Raw genomic sequence first — 22,865 nt, 5'->3', positions numbered from 1 at the left:
CCACAGAAACACAGGCTAGAAGAAGTGGAGAGACATCTTGTGTTTGGATGGCATGGTGGCCTGGTGACGGTGTCTCTTCCCCATGAAAATGCCACAGACGTCTTCTCTGGAACAGACTCCTTGAGTGGAAGCTCACCTGACTTGGGAGCAAGTGAGAATAGCCCAGAAACTCTCTGGAAAGAAGAAGAGCGATGTGGGAACAAGTGCAGAATGGGCGGTGGGGCTGCGCCTCTGCTGGACACTGTGGGGTTGTCCTGCAGTGAGCTGCAGGAGCAGAAGGGAAGGTCAACTGGAGGCCCCACTCTTCGGGGAACCGAGTGCTGGAGAGTGGTGCGGGGTACCTGGGTCACCGTCTAAAAAAACGATAAAATAGATCCATCCTTCGTACTGTACACCAGGATGAGCAACCAGTGGCTCAGATATTTAGGTAAAAACAAACCAAATCATTCAGCCGTAAAAAAAAAAAAAAGACCAAAAGACCTGATGACATAAGCATAAGTAAAGTAAAAAGATAAACCAAGAAAACATTATCTGGACCTTATAAAACACAAGGTAAATATTTCCTGAATTAGATGCTTCTAAAAAGAGGAAAAAAATGCCTAGGGGCTGAGAGGAGACACAGGCAAGAGAGGGGGACAGACGGACACAGAAAGAGAAACACAAATGGTTTTTAAAAACGTGTGAAAAGGGATGCCGGGCTGGCTCAGTGGTTTAGTGCTGCCTTTGGCCTGGAGCATGATCCTGGTGACCCGGGATCGAGTTCCACGTCGGGCTCCCTGCATGGAGCCTGCTTCTCCCTCTGCCTGTGTGTCTCTGCCTCTCTCTCTGTGTCTCTCATGAATAAATAAATAAAATCTTTGGAAAAAAATGTGTGAAAATGGAAGTCAGACTCCTGAATAACAAGAGAAATGCAAATTCAGACTACTTGGGGCCACTGCGCCCCCCCCCCCCCCAAGGCCAGCAGAAACCCTGGAGTTGGTCAGGCATGAGGGAAGGGGACCTGCACAAACCCTGATAAGGGCAGTGCCTGGCTCACCTGGTACATTGACTGACCTAGCATCCCACTTCCCACCTGGTGTGTCAACTGACACAGCATCCTGCTTCCAAAGACCTACTCCAAGGGCACTTTGGCAAGAACCGGATGTGGTTTGTGCACCAGGCTGTGCATTGTGGCCCTACTCTTTGGAACGAGGTGCAGATTCTTCAAGCTGTGCTATCCCCACATAATGGGTTTTAGGGCAGCATGGCCAGCCGGAGGGGTCCCCTGAGCCCAGTGAGTGGGCGCCTGGACATGCACCTGTGGCCATTCACTCTGATAATTTTTATACAGTTACCTGGAGGCAAGGAGGGTATGACCTCTGAGCATAGGCCTTGTGACTAAAACTATCTCCTGTTCTATACTATTATAAATTAAATAAAAGCTTCTTAAAACGTCACTTAAAAATGGAAAGCAGGGGGCAGCCTCCGTGGCTCCGTGGTTTGGTGCCGCCTTCAGCCTAGCGCATGATCCTGGAGACCTGGGATCAAGTCCCACGTCGGGCTCCCTGCATGGAGCCTGTTTCTCCCTCTGCCTGTGTCTCTGCCTCTCTCTCTGTGTGTCTCTCATGAATAAATAAATGAAATTTATTTAAAAAAAAAAAAAGGAAAGCAGGGACGTCTGGGTGGCTCAGTGGTTGAGCATCTGCCTTTGGCTCATGGTGCAATCCCGGGGTCCTGGGATCAAGTCCCACATCAGGCTCCCTGCATGGAGCCTGCTTCTCCCTCTGCCTGTGTCTCTGCCTCTCTCTCTGTGTGTCTCATGGATAAGTAAATAAAATCTTTAAAAAAAAAAAAAAGAAAGCAAAATATGTATTAAAAATGGCATAAAGCCACAAAAAGTCATTAACCCCTCCAAGAAAAGATATTTCAAGTGCTGAAATCATAGATATGTGACAGCAGACCCCCAGTGGGATATATGTGGAGGATAAGAGCTAGAGAAGAGCCCCAAATAATTTTTTTTCAGTAATCATACCAGTAATAATACTGGTGGTGTCATTTTGCAACCATCACGTGTGTTTCAGGGTACAGGGGCAGTGTTGTTCTGTTAGCATCCATGCACGCGGACTTCCAGGCTGGGGCACAGGCTGGGGCACACCAGAGGGGCTAATCCATAACCCTGTACCCCAGGTCGGATTGGAAACGGCACTCTGAAGTCTTTTCAGCACAGAAGCTTATGTCCTTATTCTGAAATTTCCTGGAGATACGTGCCACTGAGCATCCTTAGTGGCCATGGGACCTGAGACAGCCTTTTCCTCCAGAGGCGGCTGCTCCTTGGTCTGAGCTGTCCCTCTCCTGAGCTGTCCCAGGTCTGAGCTGTCCCCTGCCAGAGCTGTCCCTCATCTGAGCTGCCCCCCAGCTATCTCCCGTCCGTTCTGTCCCCCCAAGCTGTACCCTTTCAGCTGTTCCCCTGCCTGAGCTACCCCCCGGCTGTCCGTTCTGTCCCCCTTGAGCTGTCACCTGTCCGTTCTGTCCCCCCTGAGCTGTCCCCATGTCTGAGCTGCCCCCCCAACCGTCCCCCGTCCATTCTGTCTCCCCCGAGCTGTCCCCCTGTTTGAGCTGTCCTCTGCCCTCGGCCAGATGTGGAGGCATCTGAGCGTCTGTAAGGCGACAGTGTGGATGGTTCCTGTTCACCAGGATGATTGTTAAAGGAGGGTGTTCTGCAGCAGCTGTGACTGGAGAGAAGGGGGGAGGTTGGACTTGGCTCTTCCGACGGAAGAGCTGAGGACATGCGTGGGAGAGGCTGACGCGGGGCCTGCAGGTGAGACACTGCCTGCTCATGGGAGGTTTGTGCTGAGCCTGCTTTATTTGGGGAGTTGGGCGCCGGGTTTGTGTGCCAGTGTCGTGAGCCATAGAGGCCTTAGACCCCTGGTTGGAACTGGCATCCACCTTCCTCCTCCCACCTGCTCTCCTTTCCTTCTTTTTCTTCTAATCTTGTTTGTTTTGTCAGTTGGTTTTCTTTAAAAAAACAAACTCCTTAGGGTCAGGTTATGTTTGGCACCTGTTCCTGAGTAGAGTATTTCTTCTTTATTTCTAAATTTTTATTGGAGTCAATTACACATAGTTTTTGTGACTTTGATTACATTTTACTTTATTTTATTTTACACCTGTACTGGGGCTCAAACTCCACCCTGAGCTCATGAGTCACATGCTCCACAGATGCAGCCAGCCCCCCAGTGGAGGATATTTCTTTTTCTTTTTTTTTTTTTTTAAGATTATTTATTTATTCATGAGCGACAGAGAGAAAAGAGAGGCAGAGATGCAGGCACAGGGAGAAGCAGGCCCCATGCAGGGAGCCCGATGCAGGTCTCGATCCCAGGTCTCCAGGATCACGCCCTGGGCCAAAGGCGGTGCTAAACCGCTGAGCCACGCGGGCTACCCGGATATTTCTTTTTGACATCTTAATTTTAAGTGTACTCAAGGGGGTGGGAAGCAACCTTCCCTCCTGGGTGCAGCATCTGTAGCTGGAAGGGGGTGCCAGTCTTCCTGGGTCACCCTGCCCCCATGCAGACTGGAGCTGTGGACCCCAGAGCTGAGGATCCCTGAGGAGGGGGCTGCGGAGCGGGCTGAGCCTGACCCCTGCTTCCCACCCCCTGGTACCACATGGACCACGAGCAGCTCCCGGGGTGGGGGCTGCTGGCCACCCAAGCCATCAGGAACCAGGATCATGTGTAAGAACCAGAAGACACAAGCATGCAGGTGACATGAAAGAAGATCCTATTGGATTCATTTCAAATTAGAATTCTCAGTTTGAATTCATGATGTCTCCTTTTATTTATTTTTTAATTTTAATTTAATATTATTTATTTATTCAAATCAGAGACACAGGCAGAGGGAGAAGCAGGCTCCCTGCAGGGAGCCTGATGCGGGACTCAGTCCCACTACCCCAGGATCACTCCCTGAGCCAAAGACAGATGCTCCACCACTGAGCCACCCAGTGCCCCACAATGTCTCTATTTAAAAGCACACCTTTCTTTGGTGCACACACACCTGGAAGCATGACAGCCCGTTTGTGATGAGCACACCTGGTGCCTCAGGTTGGTCTCTGGTCTGTACCCAACGCGTGTTCCAGCTGAGCAGGAAAATGTCCTTTCTGCTGCAGGGTCTGTCCTTCTGGGGAGATGTCTGTCTTGTTCTGTCTGGTGTTCAGACCCAGGCTGTGTTCTGCTATCACACGGGGGTAGTGTGTCTGTGTCTTGACCAACTTCGGGTCTGTAGAGCGTTTTTTTTTTTTTTTTTCCATATTTATTTATTTTAAGTAATGTCTGCATCCAACATGGGGCTCGAGCTCACAACCCTGAGATCAAGAGTTGTATGCTCCACCGGCTGAACCAGCCAGGCACCTCGATTTTCTAGAGTTTTAGTACTTTTCTTTTTTCTTTGAAAGGAGCCAAGCTTTTTTTTTTTTTTTTTTTATTGGAGTTCAATTTGCCAACATTTAGCATAACACCCAGTGCTCATCCCACCAAGTGCCCCCCTCCCTCAGTGCCCATCACCCAGTCACCCCCACCCCCTGCCCACTTCCCTTTCCACTACCCCTTGTTCATTTACCAGAGTTAGGTGTCTCTCATGTTTTGTCACCCTCACTGGTATTTTCAATCATTTTCTCTCCTTTCCCCTTTATTCCCTTTCACTAATTTTTTTTTTTTTAATTTATGATATTCACAGAGAGAGAGAGAGAGAGGCAGAGACACAGGCAGAGGGAGAAGCAGGCTCCATACACCGGGAGCCCGACGTGGGACTCGATCCTGGGTCTCCAGGATCGCGCCTCGGGCCAAAGGCAGGCGCCAAACCACTGCGCCACCCAGGGATCCCCCCTTTCACTAATTTTTATATTCCCCAAATGAATGAGACCATATAATGTTTGTCCTTCTCCGATTGACTTCTTTCACTCAGCATAATACCCTCCAGGTCCACCCACCTCGAAGCAAATGGTGGGTATTTGTCATTTTTAATGGCTGAGTAATATCCCATTGCATACATAGACCACAGCTTCTTTATCCATTCATCTTTCGATGGACACCAAAGGAATCAAGCTTTCATCATCAAGATAGAACTTCTAGGGTCTTCAGCACATAACTTATGTAATGGACTCTTCCTTTCTGTTTTCTTTTGGTGCCTCCTCTGTTTTGTTTCTTTAAAGATTTTATTTATTTGAGAGAGAGAGCAAGCAGGAGAGAAAACAGGGGCAGGGGTGGGACAGAGAGAGGGAGAAGCAGACTCCCCACTGAGCAGGGAACCCGACCTGGTACTTGACCCCAGGACCCCAGGATCATGCCCTGAGCCCAGGGCAGAAGCTCAACCACTGAGCCCCCCACGTGCCCCCTCTCTTCTATTTTGACTTGGACCCATTGCTGTATTGGCTCAGTGTGTGACTCACCCTGTGACTTAGGTCATCGTGTTCCTGGAGTCCACATCTTTTTCTCCTCTGGACACTTTTGCTGGTAGTACATCCTCTAGTATGTTTTTCAAACAGTTTTCGGGTATAAACATGCCAAGGCACTTTAAGTATGGACATAACATTATTTTCCTGAACTTGGACAGTTTGGCTTCATATAAACTGGTAGGTTCAAAATTATTCCAAAGCTTTATGGGGGTGCTGCTCTGATCTCGTTCCAGGATGGGAGGCCTTTATGTCTGCTCTCGCACCCTGTGGGAGGCTGGGTTGGCATGTCTGGAGTCCGTCTGTCCAGTCGGCCTTGGTACGAAGCCATTTCCGCCCATAGAGCAAGTCTTTCATCGCTGTCTCCAGAATGAAGGTCACCAAGAGATTTTGTGGGTCTGGCTTCTGTGGCCTGTGGCGTGTGTTCCAGGACAGGGCGAGCAAAGTTTTCATGTGAAAGGGCGAGGTAGCAACTGTTGGGTCTGCTGGCCCAGGGCTGGAATCTGGGACATTGGGAGGTGCTCTGGAAGCAGAGAGGAAGCACATTTCCATGACATTTTCCCAGGTGGAGGGCGTGACATGACAACCAATAAGTTTGTGACATGGCCCTGCCGGGAATGGGGAGGGGGGTTATTGCAGGGGCTGGCGCGGTGTGTGGGGTTGGGTTAGCGCTGTTGGCATCCTGGCCAGAACATGTGTCTATAGGAGGTCTTGGCGGTGGGCTGCGTCCCAGGCGCGGCGTGGTTTCAGCCACACCGTGTCAGCATCGGCCTTCTCCTGGCATCCGCATCTCCATGCTCACGCCTGTCATTCCGCAGGGCCCTTGCTCGCCGTGTGTCACCCTTGTGTTTGGGGCTCAGTCCTCCCCAAACACCTGCAGGTGGCCACACGTGTGTCCCTGTATCTGGTCTGCGACATTTACCTGTGTGCTTACTGGCCTTGCTCTTGCTCGCCCAGCGGGCCACCGTAGCATCTGTGGATGCAGGCTGCCCAGCTGGTGGGCACCGCTCCGCACCTGCCGTCAGCAGCCACTGGAGACCAGGGCTTTCCGGTCCTGCTGTGCAGGGGTGGCTTCAGCAAAGAAGGACACGTCCTCATCCAGGCCGCCCGCCGCCCTGAGTCCCTTGGGAGGTAAAAGGATGACAGTCCAGTGGACGCTGGGTTTTTCGGAGCGCATCCGGTTCAGTGCCACCTTCCCATCCTGTGGCGCCTTCTCCATCTGTGGCATGTGTGCTCGTCACCGGGGCACGGAGTGATCGTCTCAGAGCCCTCGGCCATCTCAGAGTTCGGAAGTGCTGAACTGCAGGGCAGTTTAAGTGGAACCGCATGAAATGGCCATGTTCGTGAGCAAAAGCTGTTGAAAGCCAGCACTTCGGTGTGGTTCATCATTATAACTTGTGTTGTGATCGTCAAGTCTGTTGATGTGTGTGAGCACACTCGGTCACCCTGATGAACAAGATGCTTACTCAGCGGCCTTTCTTGTGGGCAGGCTGTTCTGGAATGTTCTGTGTCAGGCCTCCCTACCAGTACCCCAGCTTCTGCTTTTCTAGGTGAGAGGGTTGACCCTGAAGAAGTTGAAGGGAACTTGCTTGGAAATGTGCTCTTCCGTGTCACGTGGGGACACAAACTTAGGGGTCCCAAGGGAGGCACAGGCTCTTGCAGGCTGGGGACTCAGAAGGTGGGCCGAGCTGTGCGCCTGGGGCAGAGGGGACCTCACGCATGGGGGGCGCCCCCCAAGTGGTCAGACAGGAGCCCCGTGGGTCATTCTTTGCAGAACGGTTGGAATTCCAGAATGATGACCTTCTGTAGCCCCGTAGCAGTGGCTGGACACGCGGGGAGCCGCGGTGGGCACCTACCGCCCGCAGCGCGCGCTGCTCTAGCCGTCTTGTTCAGGGCTCGCGGCCGTTTGGATTTTGGCAGCAGTTGGAGGGCGCCGCCCGCGTCTTACCCTCCTTACAAACTAATCAGCTTCAGTGGGGTTTGCAGGAGGAAGCTGTGGTTTCTGGTCTTCCTGTTCATTCACATGTTTTTTTCAGAGGGAGGGCTAACATCTGACCATATTTTTCAACAAGATCAGCAGTGAACAGAGGAGAATGCACAGTAATTATCAGCACAGGGGGAGGAACCAGACTCCTCCTCAGACTTTCCAGCGGGTGCCCCATGGACAACGAGGTAGGTGCGAGCCCAGTAGGGACGGAGCCACCAGGACGAGCGTGTGGGCCCATCGGTGCCCTGGGAAGAGGGGAGGAGGGTTCCTGCTGGCTTCCGGGCTGGAGGAGCACTGGTGGGCAGCAGTTGCTGGGCCCACGAGGAGGGTCGCCCTGCCTTAGCCCAAGAGATGGGAGGCTGGGGTCCCATCTGCGGGTGAAGAGCGGGTCTCAGGGGGATTTGTGGCTGGTTGGGACCTAGGATCTGAGTGGGAATGGGATTTAGGGAAAGGACAAAGAAACATGCCTTCTGTGCTGCGGCCAGGTCCCCGCGGGAGGCGCCTCCGCGGGTGAGTGCTGCCAAGCAAGCCGTCGAGGCCCAGAGGATGGCGCGGAGGACGCGGGCCTGCACCTCCCTGGGTCTCTAGGCACCTCAAGCACGTCCCTCTTCTGTTGCTGGGCCCCTCGTACCAAAGATGTTTGTAGAGAGTGAATATGCCGACCTGGGTAGCCTGAACACGGGGAGTTAGTTGGCACTAACATGAGCGCTGGGGGCGAGCCTGGGGGGCACCTGGTAGGCTCGGAGGAGTGCACGACCCTTGGGGTCGGGGTCATGAGTTCAAGCCCCACGTCGGGTGTAACAGTGACTAAAAAATACAATCTTTAAAAAAACAAAAAAAAGGTAGGCAGGGTTGTAGTGCGGTGGGTACCGACACGCTCTTTGTGGTGAGGTTTCCAGGAGGGGGTTTGACGCACAGCTTTGTGCGCCTGCTGACCTGCCCGGCTGCACGGGACCGTGGCCTTGGGTTCGTGCCAGAGTGGGCCTGCCAGCTGTCTGCCTGCCTCCCGCTCAGAGCCTCCCCGAGGCCAGCCTGCAGCACCACGTGGCCCTGTCACCAGCTGGGCCCAGGGAGGCACTGAGGCTCCTGCACATTGCAGTCCCGGGCTGGGCGCCTGTGACGCCCTCGCTAGACATCTGCTGAATGCTGGACTCAGGGATGCCCACGGCCCTGCACTGAGAAGCTGTCCAGGGGCAGGTTTGTGTTGAGAACTAAAGGATCAGATAAGATACATCCTTGAGAACCTGTGAACCTGCACCGAGGCGTCCTGGGTGCTTGGGGCGTCCCCTCCCCTGCTGGCCACTGGGGACTCTGTGCACAACACACTGAGCCTCCTGCCATGCACTTGCGGCCAGCTGGCGTGTGTCACCTCCTGGTCAGCTCTGGTCCCTGAGCGGAGACCACTGCCACACATGTGCTGGTGCTGGCTTCACAGGGATGCATTGCTTGTCCTAAGTCAAGATGCTCTGGTGGTGAAGTCAGCCTCTGAGGGTTTGTGTAGGAGACACCCTAGGTGATCTGTGAGCCTGCTTCAGCCCAGTCGTCAAGGCCGGCCTGGCACCTGGGCACTCCTCCAGGAAACAATCCGCGGCCAGACCGAGTGTGTGTTTAAGGGCAACCTCTTGGTCCCAACTTCAAAAGCGGTTTCAAGCAGAAGATAGAAAATACTAGAAGAACATGGTAAGGATTGAGGGCTGGTTCTCAAGCCAGTCCAGAAAGTTCCCCCACAGTCCTGGAAGTGGCCGGTGTTCTGTGTGCTGCAGAAGCCCCGCCTCCCTGCCTTGGCCCTGTACCCTGGACCCTCAGGGCCCCGTCTTGTCACAGAAGACTTGGGCACCAGTGGGCCCCTGGCCACTCCCAGTTCCGGGCACTATCCTTGGAGGGAAATCGTGCTCAGCATCTCGGGCTCCCTTCGGGGGGCTGCGTTAGTCCTCGGTCTTCCGCGGTCGGGGATTACGAGATCATTTTGGCAATGATGATGGACATCAGTGCTCAGTAGAAATTCCCGTCGGGTGAAGAATGAGCGCTGGCACCCCGATGACTGCTTTTAAAACTCACTGTCTCGATCAGGAGAATATTCCTGCAAGTTAAAGGATCTTCGATGGTTTTTGAGAGACCTGCTTCCATGTGACAGGATGTTCCATCGCCTCTCTGTGTGTTAACTAGAACTTCGCCTTACGTTTTCGTGTTCGGAAGCCGCCTCCGTCCCCGGGCCCGGGGTCCCTCTGGGTTGCTGTGTTTCTGGAGGGGCGGCGGGGCCCAGCTGCCTGCGGCACTTGTGTGGGGCAGCCGGCCATCCTGTGCTGATGCAGGGGCAGATGGCAGTGGGAGGGGCAGGTGTGACATGACCTGTTTCTTTACCTGGTGGCTTCAGCATGCCTCTCTCCAGGAAAGCCCACGTGCCACTTCGCTGCTGGAGACATGAGAGGGCATGTGGTGCCCGGGCACTCGGAGCTCAGCGGCCAGGCTGGAAGCTGTGTGCTCCTGGGTGCCCCCACAGGGTCGTGCTAGGCCAGTGGGTTATGTGGGGGCCCTGCAGGGTGGGTCCCTTGTTGCTGGGGTGGCATCCCCAAGGCAGAGCGGTTGGCACTAAAGCACACCCTTTGAGTCATCAGGCCAGCGTTTCTGTCATGAACTTAGTGCCTGTTCAAAGAAGCATCCAGCCTGATGACCCTTTTGCAGTAGGAGCGGTCTCACTCCCCCACGGGGCCTTCCCCACGCTTGGCCTCATGGGGACCGAATGCTCACTGAGCAGTGCTTACTCCTCCCTGGGGGCTGGGGTCCCATGTGGGGTCCCAAGGCGTGGAGGCAGAGGAGGCCTCTGGAGTGGGCTGTCCGGTTTCCTTGGGCCGCGGGGACCAGACGGGGGCCGAGGACCTACCTGCAGAGGGTCTGTCTTCAGGGTGGGCTGCAGGGCTGAGGCCCCGGGGTCTCTCCCAACCTGGACCCCCTGGGTGTGAAGATTGATTTCCTGAGCTGTGTCTCAGCCTTCAAATAACAGCGTGAGTTGCATGCAATTTGTGGACCTGGTGACACAACGTGGGCTTCATGGCGAGAGGCTGACCTTGGCCAACCTCTCCTCTGAGTTCACTTCCCATTGGTCCCAGGAGAGAGGGTTAATGAGGTGGGAACATGTGTGAGCACTTGCGTGTGCCACTGCATTCAGACTCCCCCTTGGCCTGCACCCTGGATGGTCACCATCCAGTGGGTGAGCTTTGTGGGGTCACCAGGTAGAAATGGTATAGGGACAGATGTCTGCGCCCGTGTGGGTTGTACAGTTCCGGAGAGTCGAGGTTTGCATGAGCCTGCCTCAGTTTCCCTGTAGCCCTGGGGCAGTGTGCGCCTGTCACAGGAACCTAGAGGTGCTCTGTGTACAGAAGCCAGGGGTTCGGAGGGGCCCTGCCTACCGGGGTGCGGGCAGAGAGGCAGCCCCAGTTCCGCATGGCCTTGCCTGCTTGGTGTAGGGCTGGTAAAGTGTGGTGCTCGCGTTACTAGATTTCTGGGGTAATTTTCTTTCTTTTTTTTTTTTTTTAATATTTATTTATTCATGAGAGACAGGCAGAGACACAGGCAGAGGGAGAAGCAGGCTCCATGCAGGGAGCCCGCTGTGGGACTCGATCCTGGGACCCCAGGGTCACGCCCTGGGCTGAAGGCAGGCGCCCAACCACTGAGCCACCCAGGGATCCCCATCTGGGGTTATTTTCAAATTGAATTTACTGTAGGTGTTTGGCTGGTTGTAGGTGACCGTTTCCCACCATTCCCCACGTGAGCCGCCCACAGCATCTGCCTGTTTCCATGCCCCAGGCTTTCAGCAGAGCACCCCCGCTCTTGGCCATGCCCCTAAATTGTGTGGGGCTGAGAATCCCAGAGGCTGAGGACAGTGGGGCCTGGACAGACCCCACGGGTGGGTGGGCTTCTCGGAGTCGCTCTGTCCTTCTGTAGACCATCCGTGTGCCTATGAGGGTCATGTTATGGTGACACTGGGCATCTTGTCTCAGCTGAAGCGTGCCAGCTGCAGGCAGGAGCTGCCTTCATCTTTACATAAAAAACCTAGTGAGATGGAAAATTGGAAATCTAAAAGAGTGGAGAGACAAGTAAATTGAAGCTCTGCATGGACATCATCCAGCTTTGGTGGTAGCCCTGTGGGTCTCACTCTGCTTGGATGGATGTGGGGAGTAGGAACCAGGAGATGCTCCAGGGCAGGCAGGAGTGCTTCAGGATGGGGCTGTTCCAGGACGGGGAGGGGGGTGCTCCAGGACAGGAAGGGGGATGCTCCAGGACGGGAAGGGGGATCTTCCAGGACGGGGAGGGGGGTGCTCCAGGACGGGGAGGGCATGCTCTAGGATGGGGAGGGGGGTGCTCCAAGGTGGGGATGGGGGTGCTCCAGGATGGGGAGGGGGTGCTCCAGGACGGGAAGGGGGATCTTCCAGGACGGGGAGGGGGGTGCTCCAAGATGGGGATGGGGATGCTCTAGGATGGAGTTCTCCAGGATGGGGAATGTGTGCTCTAGGATGGGGAGGGGGTTGCTCCAGGACGGGGAGGGGGGTGCTCCAAGGTGGGGATGGGGGTGCTCCAGGATGGGTATGCTCCAGGACGGGGAGGGCGTGCTCCAGGACAGGGAGGGCGTGCTCTAAGGTGGGGATGGGGGTGCTCCAAGGTGGAGATGGGGGTGCTCCAGGATGGGGGTGTTCCAGGACAGGGAGGGGGTGATGCTGCAGAGTGTGCCGTGGGTGTAGGGTGTGCTGAGAGACACTGAGGCCTTGGCTGCCTTTGCGGGGGGTCAGTGCACCTGTTCACCCTCCGCCTGTGAGGCTGACCTGCTGGCGAGGAGCTTTGTGGCTTCAGGGGTCACGGCATCGGTTTGCGCGGGATGCAGCTGAGCTTCCCCATGTGCAGGAGGAGCGAGCAGCAGCTCGTGAGGTTCTTCGGTGCCAGAGGCCCCTAGCTTGTTTCTGTAAGTCTGGGTCTTGGCTGGGGTCAGGCACTTGGCCGTCTGGCAGGTGAGCGGCTGCCTCGGTCTGGGGGGCCTTCGTGTCCCTGTGTGGTGTTGGCTCCCTGCCCAGGCCACGTGTTGGTGTTTCGGTTTCTTTGGTTTGCATTCCTTGGCCTGTGGGGAAGTAAGGAGCCTTGCTGTCCATGTGCAGGTGTGCAGTGACCATGGCAGGTGAGGGGCTCCTTTGGAGAGTCACGGGAAGGGACACCCGGCCCACCCTTGGGCCCCCCGGCTCTTGCTGTGTAGGTTTCCTGTGGTTGGAGGACGAGCCTCCAGCGGGCGGGCGGGGTCGCCTGGTGTGGCCAGCGAGGCCCTGGCAGCAGGAAGGGCATGTGCAGCACGGGCGTGGACGTGAGGCAGCGGGTGGGCTCTCGGCTCTGTTGAGGCCGTAGCACCTGCTCTGGGGTCCTGGAGCCAAGGGACCTGCCTCAGCCAGGGCCTTGGGTGGCACCACGTTCCTGGCTTCTGGGAGGATTGTCCCCTTCCCACCACCTCCTGAGCCATGAGGCTACTCACCTGCAGAGCGCGCCCGGCCCTTCCCGGCGGTCTTGGGGTCCTCCTCCCCAGGCCTGTGTGGGGACCGTGGCGGTGGCGTGGCCACGTCTACTTGTGCGCCATGGGGGCCACGCGAAGCCTTCGTGAATAACACCTCCAACCCTTGCCGTTTCTGCCTGCAGCCTGGAATTGTGTCGCCATTTAAACGAGTATTCCTAAAAGGTGAAAAGAGTAGAGATAAGAAAGCCCATGAGAAGGTGACAGAGCGGCGCCCTCTGCACACCGTGGCGCTGTCCCTGCCCGAGCGCGTGGAGCCCGACCGACTCCTGAGTGACTACATCGAGAAGGAGGTGAAGGTAAGTCCTGCACGGCCGAGCGCTCACCGCCGCTCCTCCCGCCTGCTGTCCCGCCTGTGCTGGCCTGTCCATGGGGCGACCATGCCCGCGCGCCACGTTGCTCTCTGCTGGCCTATTTCTGGCTCTTTCTGCAGGAGCAGCCACCTCCTTTCTCTCGAGGGTGGGCGTGTTTGTGTTCACGTGTGGGGTCACGGCTGAGGACGCAGGCTTGCCACACCCTGGCCCATCCTGTGTGCGGGCAGCTGTGGATAAGTGTGCCCCCCCCAACTCACTGGAGTGACAGTGAACCAGGGACAGGGACTGTGGCCTCGGGGTCAGTGTGGTGGTGACGGGTCCACCAGGAGCGTGGCACCTGCGCTTGGAGAGGGCTGGGGAAGGCGGGGCTGCAGGGCTCGCGGAGGCTGCACAGGTCCAGCCTTGACTCCCAGGCTGGGAGGGGTGTGGGGCCGCTTGTGTCCTTGGAGGGGTTTCTGCTTTCACCTAGTCCTCAGGTGATGGGGGACGTGGGTGGCGTCTCCAGCAGAGACAGGACTGGGGAGGCCCAGGTGTGGGGATGGTGGGCAGGGAGGAGGGTCGGGGTGGCCCCGAGTGAAGACAAGGATGTGGAGCCCTCTCCCTCCCGAACCTCCAGGACCCGGCACGCGGGCCGGTCCCATACGGGGTCCCCAGGGTGCTTTCACGGGGCAGCCGGGGCTACTGGCCAGCGGTGCTGCCTACGCACATGGCCTCTGTCAGGAGCAGTGTGGATTCACATGCGCTCAGGGTGGTAGAGCCCATGACAAACACAGGAGGCAAGTGGGAATGTGGCTGCCCTGCAGGAAGGTGGGGAGAGGTAAGAGCATATTCTGGGAACTCTGACGTAACAGGGTCCACTTTTCAATAAATGGTGTAGACAGGAGCTTTTGCAACAATAGCTGTGGCGATGGGTGTCTTAGAACATTCACTAGGGGCTTGAACGCCAATCAGGAGAGGTCCCCAGAAAGGATGACCAGAGGTGAGGAGAGAGGGAATTAGTGGGCAACGGAACGAGAGCAAAAGAGGTTCGTAGGGTTGACCCAGAGGTCCGGCAGGGGTGGAAGAGGGGAGGCGGCCTCCAGACGGCGACGCGGGACCTGTCGCAGTCGACCACTGTGACCTCGCAGGACCTAGGAGTCCCGGCACAGTGACTGGTGACGCACAGGAGGACGTGCTGCCTCACTGCATGGATCCCCCCGGAGGTAGATACGCGGGTCCAGAGCCAAAGGATTCCGGGCGTGGTGACAGAGGGCAGGCCCCGCAAGACTCAAGACTGGGCCTACGTGCCTCTGGGAGACAGGACGAGGGGCTTTCTGTGTTTGGGGGGAGTCAGAGCCATGTGTGAGGATGGGGTGGGTGTGGGGATGGGAGTCCCTGTGAAACTCAGAGAAATAAAGGAGATTTCTGCTTCCAGAGAGTGGGGTGCACATGCCTCTCCTTGGGCCTCTTCGCACGATGAAGGTCCTGGATGTTGTTCATGCAGCAGCCATAAGAGAGGTCTGCAAAGTGGACAGAAGCAGAGCAGCAGGGACCTGGGGCCCCAGGTGAGGCCCCCAGCTTCCCTCTCTCCCCGTGTATCCCAGGCTTGGAGTTGAGGACGCCAGCAGCCCAGAAACAGGAACTGGTGCGGACAGACTCCAGTGAAGGCCGCGCCTATCTGCCTGACAGACCAGCCAAGGCTGAGCCGGGGCCCGCGCCCACCCTGGAGGAGGCCCTCGATGAGCACAGGAGGGACTGGGGTGTCCTCGGTGGCTGCAGGGGGACCAAAGCACGCTTTCCAGCACGTGCACCTTCGGAGAGGCCAAGACACTGTTCAAGAGGTTTGTGGCCGAAATGTCGTTCATTGGGCAAAAGAGAAACTTGGAGATTGAAGAAGCTGAGTGCACACAGCAGGGTGAAGCCCGAGGTCTTGGCAACAGTGAGCAGAGCACTTTATCCAAGGGGAGAATGAGGTGACAGCGGCCCCGGGCCGTGAGGGGCAGGAGTGGCGGCCGGACCTCCTTTGGGTGCTGGGCCCTGGGGTCGGGTGGAGGAGAAAGTGGAGGACCGCACGCGGGCCAACATACCCACCAGCTCCTCGGGAGCGCTCCCTGCCGTGTCCGTCCTGTGGGTTTGAATCATTCTCTAACCGCTGAGGACACTGTGGCTTGTGTGGAGTGTCCTGTCAGAGGGCTCCAGCCTGCATGCTCCCACTGGAGGAGTCCCTCTCGTGTTCGAGGAATGGGCACCAGCGCTGTGTCCTCTCCTGGAAAGAGAAGGTGCGGGGTTACCCTGTGAAGGGACGCGAGCCTGGAGCAGGATTCCAAGAGGGAACCCATCCTGTCAACAGGCGAAGGCGTAACTCTCATGGGATCCTATCAACTGATGCGGAAAAAGCATCCAACACCACTCATGATGAAAAAAACTCAGAAAAACGGGATGTGTACATGAGCAACAATATTCGTTCAAGGTGGGCAACAGACTTAAAAACAAAACACCGTTTACTTATGGTTACTTAAGAAACGGGAAGACCAGGATACAAATGGAGCCAAACTCATGCGGGGTTTGCTGAGAGCGCCCAGTAGGGATGCAGGGAAGCACTGGTCTGCGTGTCCCGCCTTGTTGGTGGGTGGTGGACCGAGCCCATCAGTGTGTCACATAGCCCTGGACCCGTGTGCAGCTTAATATCATTCTTCCCAAAATCCCGGCGAGGTTTTTGTAGGTGTGAAGATTTCTCTAAAGTGCATGTGGAAATTCAGCGGAATCGCTGAGACAGCCTGGGAAGAGGAGCCAGGCCTCTGCTCTTGTGACAGAAGGACCCACACGGTCGGCGGGCGGGTCGAGAGCCCGAAACACACCCACACAGACGTGCCCAGTGCGATTTTGACGAAGCACAAACACAGTGTACGGGGGATGGATAGTCATCTCGGACGGTGCCAGGGCTGCTGGACACCCACGGAGGAACCGTGAGCCTCACCCCACGCCCCACCTGTATGTGCATTCAGGACATGCTGGGCTTGGCCGAGATGCTGTGGGCAGGACAGGGTACCCCGTCCATTGTCACCAGGAAAGAGCCTCGCCCTCCGCGAGGCTGGCCTGCCACCCCGAGCCGTTTGGCCTGTCGTAGACAGTGCCATAGCAGGGCCACAGTCTGCCCGTGCGGCATGGCCTGCGTGCGCTGGCGTGTTCTTGGCCAGGTGAGTGCAGCCCGGCCTCTGCCTTCCATCAGCTGTGCATATGGTGAGCTAAGGAGGCCCCCGTGCATCTGTGTCAGGCTCCTGTGGCTCTTAGGGTAGGACCAGGACCCTGCTTATGTCCCTCTTGGAGGGGGATGGGAACGGCTCCTGGTGGCTTTGGAGAGGAACGTGTTTGTGCCGTGAGCTCACCTGTTCTCACAAAGAGCCCGTCTGGCTCCCTTGTGCCGGCCCCGGCCCTGGCCCCAGCCCGCTGGTTCTGCAGAGCCGGGCTGCCCACGGGTGGAGCCTGCCATCCCGGCGCCACGTCCATCTTGGAGGGCAGCACACGCCTCTGCTTTTGCCACAGGTGGTGACACTCTCTTTGGAACCGTAGCCAGGGGCAGCAGCAGAATGAGTTTCAGGGGCTGCCACGTGGCCTCCTGAACCTCGGTAGCCCCTGCATTCTGGAGGCTAAGTACACCCCCTCCTTACGAGGGAGGCATGGGTCTGGAGGCTAAGGATGCACTGTGTGCACGTGGGTCTGGCCCCTGCGTCCCTGTCCCCGCAGGACCTCGTGGACCATCTGGGGCCCGGGGTGCTGACATGGTCTCCAGACCTGGGAGGGAATTCCCGTTCCCCAGGGTACGGTGGCTCAAGAGAGAGGCTAATCCCTTTGGGACAACTGGGCATCTCTGCAGCACACCTCCCTGGGCCCCGCGGGTGCCTTCTCCTGGGGCTTCACCTCTCATTCGGCCACCTTTCTAGGTCTGGAACCCGCGTCAGGGAGCTGAGCCTTTGTGCCCAAGCCGTGCCCTCAGTGTCGCTCCCATCTGTGTGCATTGGCGGTGCCCCAGGCTCACATGCTGTGGGAGCCGGCAACGTGGCCCCTGTAGGCTGCACCCCACGGCCGCTCCATGGCCATGCCTGCTACTCCCGCGGCTTGGCACTTCTGCCCAGCACCGCTCCTCCTCTTGTCCCCTTGCTCTGCGGCACCCGGTTCTGTGAGCCTTTCCTGCCATCAGCTGCGCCTCTCAGAGCTGCTCATTCTCCAGAGTGGGGTGTCCTCGCGGCCCTCCCGAGGAGCACGGGGAGCAGAGCGTGAGGTTCCCTGTCTGACGCGGGAACCCATCCAGTGGGCCCCCCTGTGAGCCTCACCCGCAGTTCACCATGGCCGCTGTGCGACCTCTGCTGTGTTCCATGCGGGCCTCGCTCTTGTCGAGGTGCTGGCAGCTGGACGTCTGTGTGTGGGGGGGTCCCCGCAGACCCCCTGCCCCATCTGTGTCCCGTCCTCAGTCATGGCCTCATACCTGCTACAGGCAGATGGGGTGGACCCCGAGAAGAGTGAGCAGTGTCCACACAGGATGTGTGTGTGCACGTGTGTGTAGGAGGTGTCGGCTGTCTTCCAGCAAGTAGGAAAAGGCCACTTTTGCAGGCCTGGGGTGTTGAGAAACTGGGTACCCACCCTGTGTCCCCGTCCCTGTGTGGAAGTCCTCCTGCCTTTCCATCAGACCCCGCTCTGCTGCACGGATCTTGCCGAGTGAGGCTGGGGTGGCTGGACGTTGTCTGGACGCCACCTTAGGGTCGGTATAAACACAGCCTTCTGTTGTGTCCCGTCAGCAGTGATTTTTGGAAGCACTTTCTGTGTTTGGAGCTGGAGCGTGAGCTCGGCAGCATGCCTCTGCGCTGGCTGTGGTACCTAATGGTGGCCGGAGCGGGGCAGGGTGAGTGGTGCCCAAGACAGCCTGGCCATATCGTCTTCCACCTCGGTGAGGCGGGGCCCTTGGGCAGATGTCAGTGCTAGTTACACGTCCCCTCAGGCTCTCTCATGCTTCGTCGCATTCACCCCTCTATAGCTGTGCCCTTGATGTGCTGGGATTAGTGGTCGGCCCCAAGCCCTGTACCCTTTCCCCTTGGTGGGTGTGGGCCAGCTGCTGCTGGCCTGCTAGGGCATGGGGGTGATTGGGGTTGGCCAGAGGACCTTGTGGGACGACGAGCCCGGTGCAGTAAGTGCTGTGCAGGAGCACACCCTGTCCCATCCAGGGCTGCAACAAGGACGAGAGCTGCAATCTTCTTTTATTGAAAATATTGTTTTACCAAGAAATATGTTATAGTGAAGGAAATCTCCAATGGTGGCTCCCCTTCCTATGAAGAAAGTGGAATCCTCCCCAGAGATCTGGTCGCTGAGCAGAAGCATGGTGGCGCTGAGAGAAGGGGAGGGGATGGGTGACATCATCCCCCCAGGCCATACAGTGGGGCCCGTCCCCACGCAGTCCTGCACACACAGCACCTGGGCACCATCATTTCAGCAAAGTGCTGAACAGGCACCGATGGTTCACGGATGTGATCGTGTTCCTCAGGATTCAAAAAGTTGTTAGCAAATGAAGGTTTTTTTTTTGAAGATTTTTATTTATTTATTCATGAGAGACACAGGCAGAGGGAGAAGCAGGCTCCATGCAGGGAACCCGATGTGGGACTCGATCCCAGGACTCCAGGATCATGCCCTGGGCCCAAGGCAGACACTCAACCGCTGAGCCACTCAGGCGCCCTTAATCTGTAGTTTTTCTGTTATTCTAGTATCTTTGATTTTGACACTAGGGTCATGCCACCTCATAGGATGGGTTAGAGTGTTTTCTCTGTTTTTACTTTCTGGAAGAGATTATAGAGAATCGGTATCATTTCTTTCTTTAGTATGTGTTAGAATTCACCAGTGAACCTGACTGGACTTGGTGCTTTCTGTGTTGGAAGGTTGTTAATTATTGATTCAATTCCGTTAATAGAACATATGCCTATTCAGATTAAGCAATTCATTTTGTATGAATTTTGACAGTTGTGTCTTTCAGGGAATTCCATTGTGACTTGAGAACATACTGTGCATGGTTTCTTGTCTTTTAAATTTGTTAAGGTGTGTTTTACGGCCCAGTGTGTGCTGTTTCTTGGTGAATGTTCATGTGAGCTTAAGAAGAAAGCATATCCTGGGCAGCCCCAGTGGCGCAGCAGTTTAGCGCCGCCTTCAGCCCAGGGCGTGATCCTGGAGACCCTGGATCGAGTCCCATGTCAGCCTCCCTGCATGAAGCCTGCTTCTCCCTCTGCCTGTGTCTCTGCCTCTCTCTCTCTCTCCATCTCTATGAATAAATAAATAAAATCTTAAAAAAAAAGAAAAAAAGAAGAAAGCATATCCTGCAGCTATGTATAGATATCAATTATATAGTAGCCTACGGGTGTCAGTTATGACCTGTTGATTGAGGGTGTTGAGTTTACCTGTGTCCTCACTGATTTTCTACCTGCAGGATCTGTCCATTTCTGATAGGGGTGTTGAAGTCTCCAGGTGTAATTGTGGCTTCATTTCTTTCTCCTTGCAGTTTTGCCCATTTTTGCCTTGTGTATTTTGATGCTCTGTTGTTATGTACAAATATGTTAAAGACTGTTACATCTTCTTAGAGAAGTATTTTTGTTATATAAGGCCCCTCTTTAAAGTGGGTTTCCAAATGCCTGGGTGGCTCAGCAGTTGAGGTCTGCCTTTAGCTCAGGGCATGATCCGCAGTTCCTGGATTGAGTCCTGCATTGGGTTCCCCACAGGGAGCCTACTCCTCTCTCTGCCTGTGTCTCTGCCTCGCTCTCTGTGAGTCTCATGAATAAATTAATAAAATCTTAAAAAAAAAAAAAAAAGACTTGCAAATTCTGCAAGAACCTCTAAAAAACTAAAGTGGGTTTCCTGGGGCTCCTGGGTGGCTCAGTTGGTAGATCATGCAGCTCAGTCTCAGGGCGTGAGTTGGAGCCCCATGTGGAGTGTAGAGATTACCTAAATAAATAAAACTTGAAAAAACATTTAAAAAAATTTTAATAAGCTCTGTGCCCAACAAGGGGCTTGAACTCGCCACGCCAAGATCAAGACTGAGTGCATGCTCTCTTGCTGTCTGTCACTCAAATAAAATAAATAAATCTTAAAATCCCTCAAATTTTGTTTGTCAGAGAAAGTTTTTATTTCTCCTTTGTTTGAAGGACTGAGCCGAGAGTGAGGCAGGCTGCTGCTCGCTGCTTGAGCTGCAGGCCCCCAGCCCCCAGGCCCCTGGCCCCCAGCCCCCAAGCCCCCAGCCCCTAGGCCCCCAAGCCCCAGCTCCCAGGCTCCCAGGCCCCCAGCCCCTGGGCCCCAGGCCCTGAGCCCCAGCCCCCAGGCCCCCAGCCCCCAGCCCCCAGGCCCAGCCCCAGGCCGGGAGGGCAGCTCCTGCACAGCTGAGGAGCTCCTGTTCCTGTGCTGCCTTCCTCAGGCTCTTTCCCTGTTGCTCTCCCTTTTGAGAGGCTCCCACCGGCCCATCTCAAGGCCGCCCCAGCACGTCTGTCCGCGGCCCCTGTGACCGTGGCTCGGGGCGGCTGCAATTTCCATGTGTCGCTGGTGTCACCCAGGAAGCCCGTGCGGCAGCCCTTCCTTGTGAGGGTGGTGCTGCTGTCCCGGGCCGCGGCCAGCTCGGTGCTCGCACCTGTCCGCACTTCCGAGGGCTGTGATCCGTCTGTCTGTTGGTGTGTCTGTCCTGCGGGCAGGTGGTGCCCCTGGACGGTGGGGCCGTACGCACTTCTCCCTCGGCCTCCCCTGGCTGGAGTCGGGGTGCCCAACCCTGGGACAGCAGCGCTCCTTGGGGCCGGGCCGCTGCCGTATGGATCTTGGTCCTGCTGGTCTGTTGGTCTGTCATGTGGTGCAGCAGGGAGCAGGGGAGCATCTCCCGGGCCGACAGACTTCGAGGATTCTGGGCAACACATACTGGGGAGCACGGCCTCTGCTTGAGCCCGGCCTGCAGGCCCGGTGGTGGAAGTGGGGGGCCAGGCTGTGCTCCCTGTGTCCATGACTACATGGGTTCGTCTCCCTTTCTCTTTATTTTATTTTATTTTATTTTATTTTATTTTTTTTAATTTTTTTTTTATTATTTATTTATGATAGTCATACAGAGAGAGAGAGAGGCAGAGACATAGGCAGAGGGAGAAGCAGGGAGCCCGATGTGGGATTCGATCCCGGGTCTCCAGGATCGCGCCCTGGGCCAAAGGCAGGCGCCAAACCGCTGCGCCACCCAGGGATCCCTATTTTATTTTATTTTTTAAAGATTTATTTATTTATTTATTTATTTATTTATTTATTTATGATAGACATAGAGAGAGAGAGAGAGAGAGGCAGAGACAGGAAGAGGGAGAAGCAGGCTCCATGCCGGGAGCCCAATGTGGGACTCGATCCCGGGACTCCAGGATTGTGCCCTGGGCCAAAGGCAGGAGCCAAACCGCTGAGCCACCCAGGGATCCCCCTTTTCTCTTTTTTTAAAAAGATTTATTTATCTATTCAGGAGAGAAACAGGGAGAGAGAGAGACAGAGACAGGAGAAGCAGGGTCCATGCAAGGAGCCCGATGCGGGACTCGACCCCGGGACCACACCCTGAGCCAATGGCAGACGCCCAACTGCTGAGCCACTGAGGTGCCCTCATCTTCCCTTTCTTACCGCAGCTTCTCTCCTCGCTTTCTTACAGTACTTAGGTCAGCTGACATCCATCCCAGGATACCTGAATCCCTCCAGTAGGACTGAAATCCTGCATTTCATAGACAATGCAAAGGTAACCCCACCCTTCTGTCCCTGACCTCTGACCTCTGGCCTGTACCACCTCCTGACCCCCACCTCTGACCCTTAGTCTGCTCTAGCCCCTGACCCTGACCTCTGACCCTGACACCAGCTCCTGGTCCTCTGATCCTGGGCCTTTCACGGCTGGGGGAGGGTGACCCTGTCCCATCACGGTATGGGTGTGCTTGGCTCCTGGGCCATAGAGACCAATCCTGTCTGAACGTGAACTTTGTGCTCCAGACTTTGCTCCTTGTGGTTTGGGCTCTTTTCAGAATTTACATTTTCAAGATGCATAAACCACATACCATAGGTCTGAATAAGAGCTGCTCCAGAGGCAGCAGAGCTCCCAGAGCCAGCATGGCCATCCTGTAGGGACAGTGCTGGCCTGTGCTTGATGGGGGGTCCCCAGGGGCTGTGACTGGGCCGGCATTCTTGATGCACCATGCTCCCTTCCAGAGAGCCCACCAGCTCCCTGGACACCTGACCCAGGAGCACGACGCCGTGATCAGCCTGTCTGCCTATAACGTCAAGCTGGCCTGGCGAGACGGGGAGGATACCATCCTCAGGGTTCCCATCCATGACATCGCTGCTGTGTCCTATGTGCGGGATGACGCCTCACACCTGGTGGTCTTGAAGACAGGTACGGATCTGGGAGGCAGGGCCGAGGGGTCCTCGGCAGGAGCAGCTTGTGTCTTTGTCTGCACGAGTGAGTCTGGGAATTTAATGGAGCTCTGGAGACAGTTTGTCCAGTGTGGGGTCAGCTGCTGCTGCCTGCTGCGTCCAAGAAGGGCCCTCCTACCTGAGGTCAGCCTCAGTCAGAGAACATCAGTGACCCAGGGGTCATAAGCAGCA

At 56.1% G+C, this 22,865-nt stretch overlaps 1 protein-coding gene across 10 annotated transcripts in view; it reads left to right on the top strand.

Annotated features, from left to right (window-relative positions):
* The window catches only part of CCM2 (CCM2 scaffold protein), a 42,898-nt gene that overhangs the window by 13,145 nt on the left and 6,888 nt on the right, over window positions 1-22,865 (top strand). For 2 of the 10 annotated variants that reach the window (XM_072763017.1, XM_072763011.1), the window contains exons 2-5: window positions 13,077-13,250; window positions 14,849-16,441; window positions 21,925-22,008; window positions 22,470-22,653. In XM_072763017.1, the coding sequence (XP_072619118.1) occupies window positions 16,238-16,441; window positions 21,925-22,008; window positions 22,470-22,653 (472 nt within the window). In that variant the 5' untranslated portion in view covers window positions 13,077-13,250; window positions 14,849-16,237. Of the gene's footprint in view, window positions 1-7,455; window positions 7,592-13,076; window positions 13,251-14,848; window positions 16,442-21,924; window positions 22,009-22,469; window positions 22,654-22,865 lie in introns of those variants that run through there. The other 8 variants (XM_072763012.1, XM_072763013.1, XM_072763009.1 and 5 more) reach the window with 6 other exon arrangements.

Source organism: Vulpes vulpes, chromosome 7 (assembly GCF_048418805.1).
Source record: "Vulpes vulpes isolate BD-2025 chromosome 7, VulVul3, whole genome shotgun sequence".
Classification (NCBI taxonomy): Eukaryota; Metazoa; Chordata; class Mammalia; order Carnivora; family Canidae; genus Vulpes; species Vulpes vulpes.
Note: the sequence above shows the minus strand (reverse complement) of the source record. Positions and strands in the feature narration are given on the sequence as shown.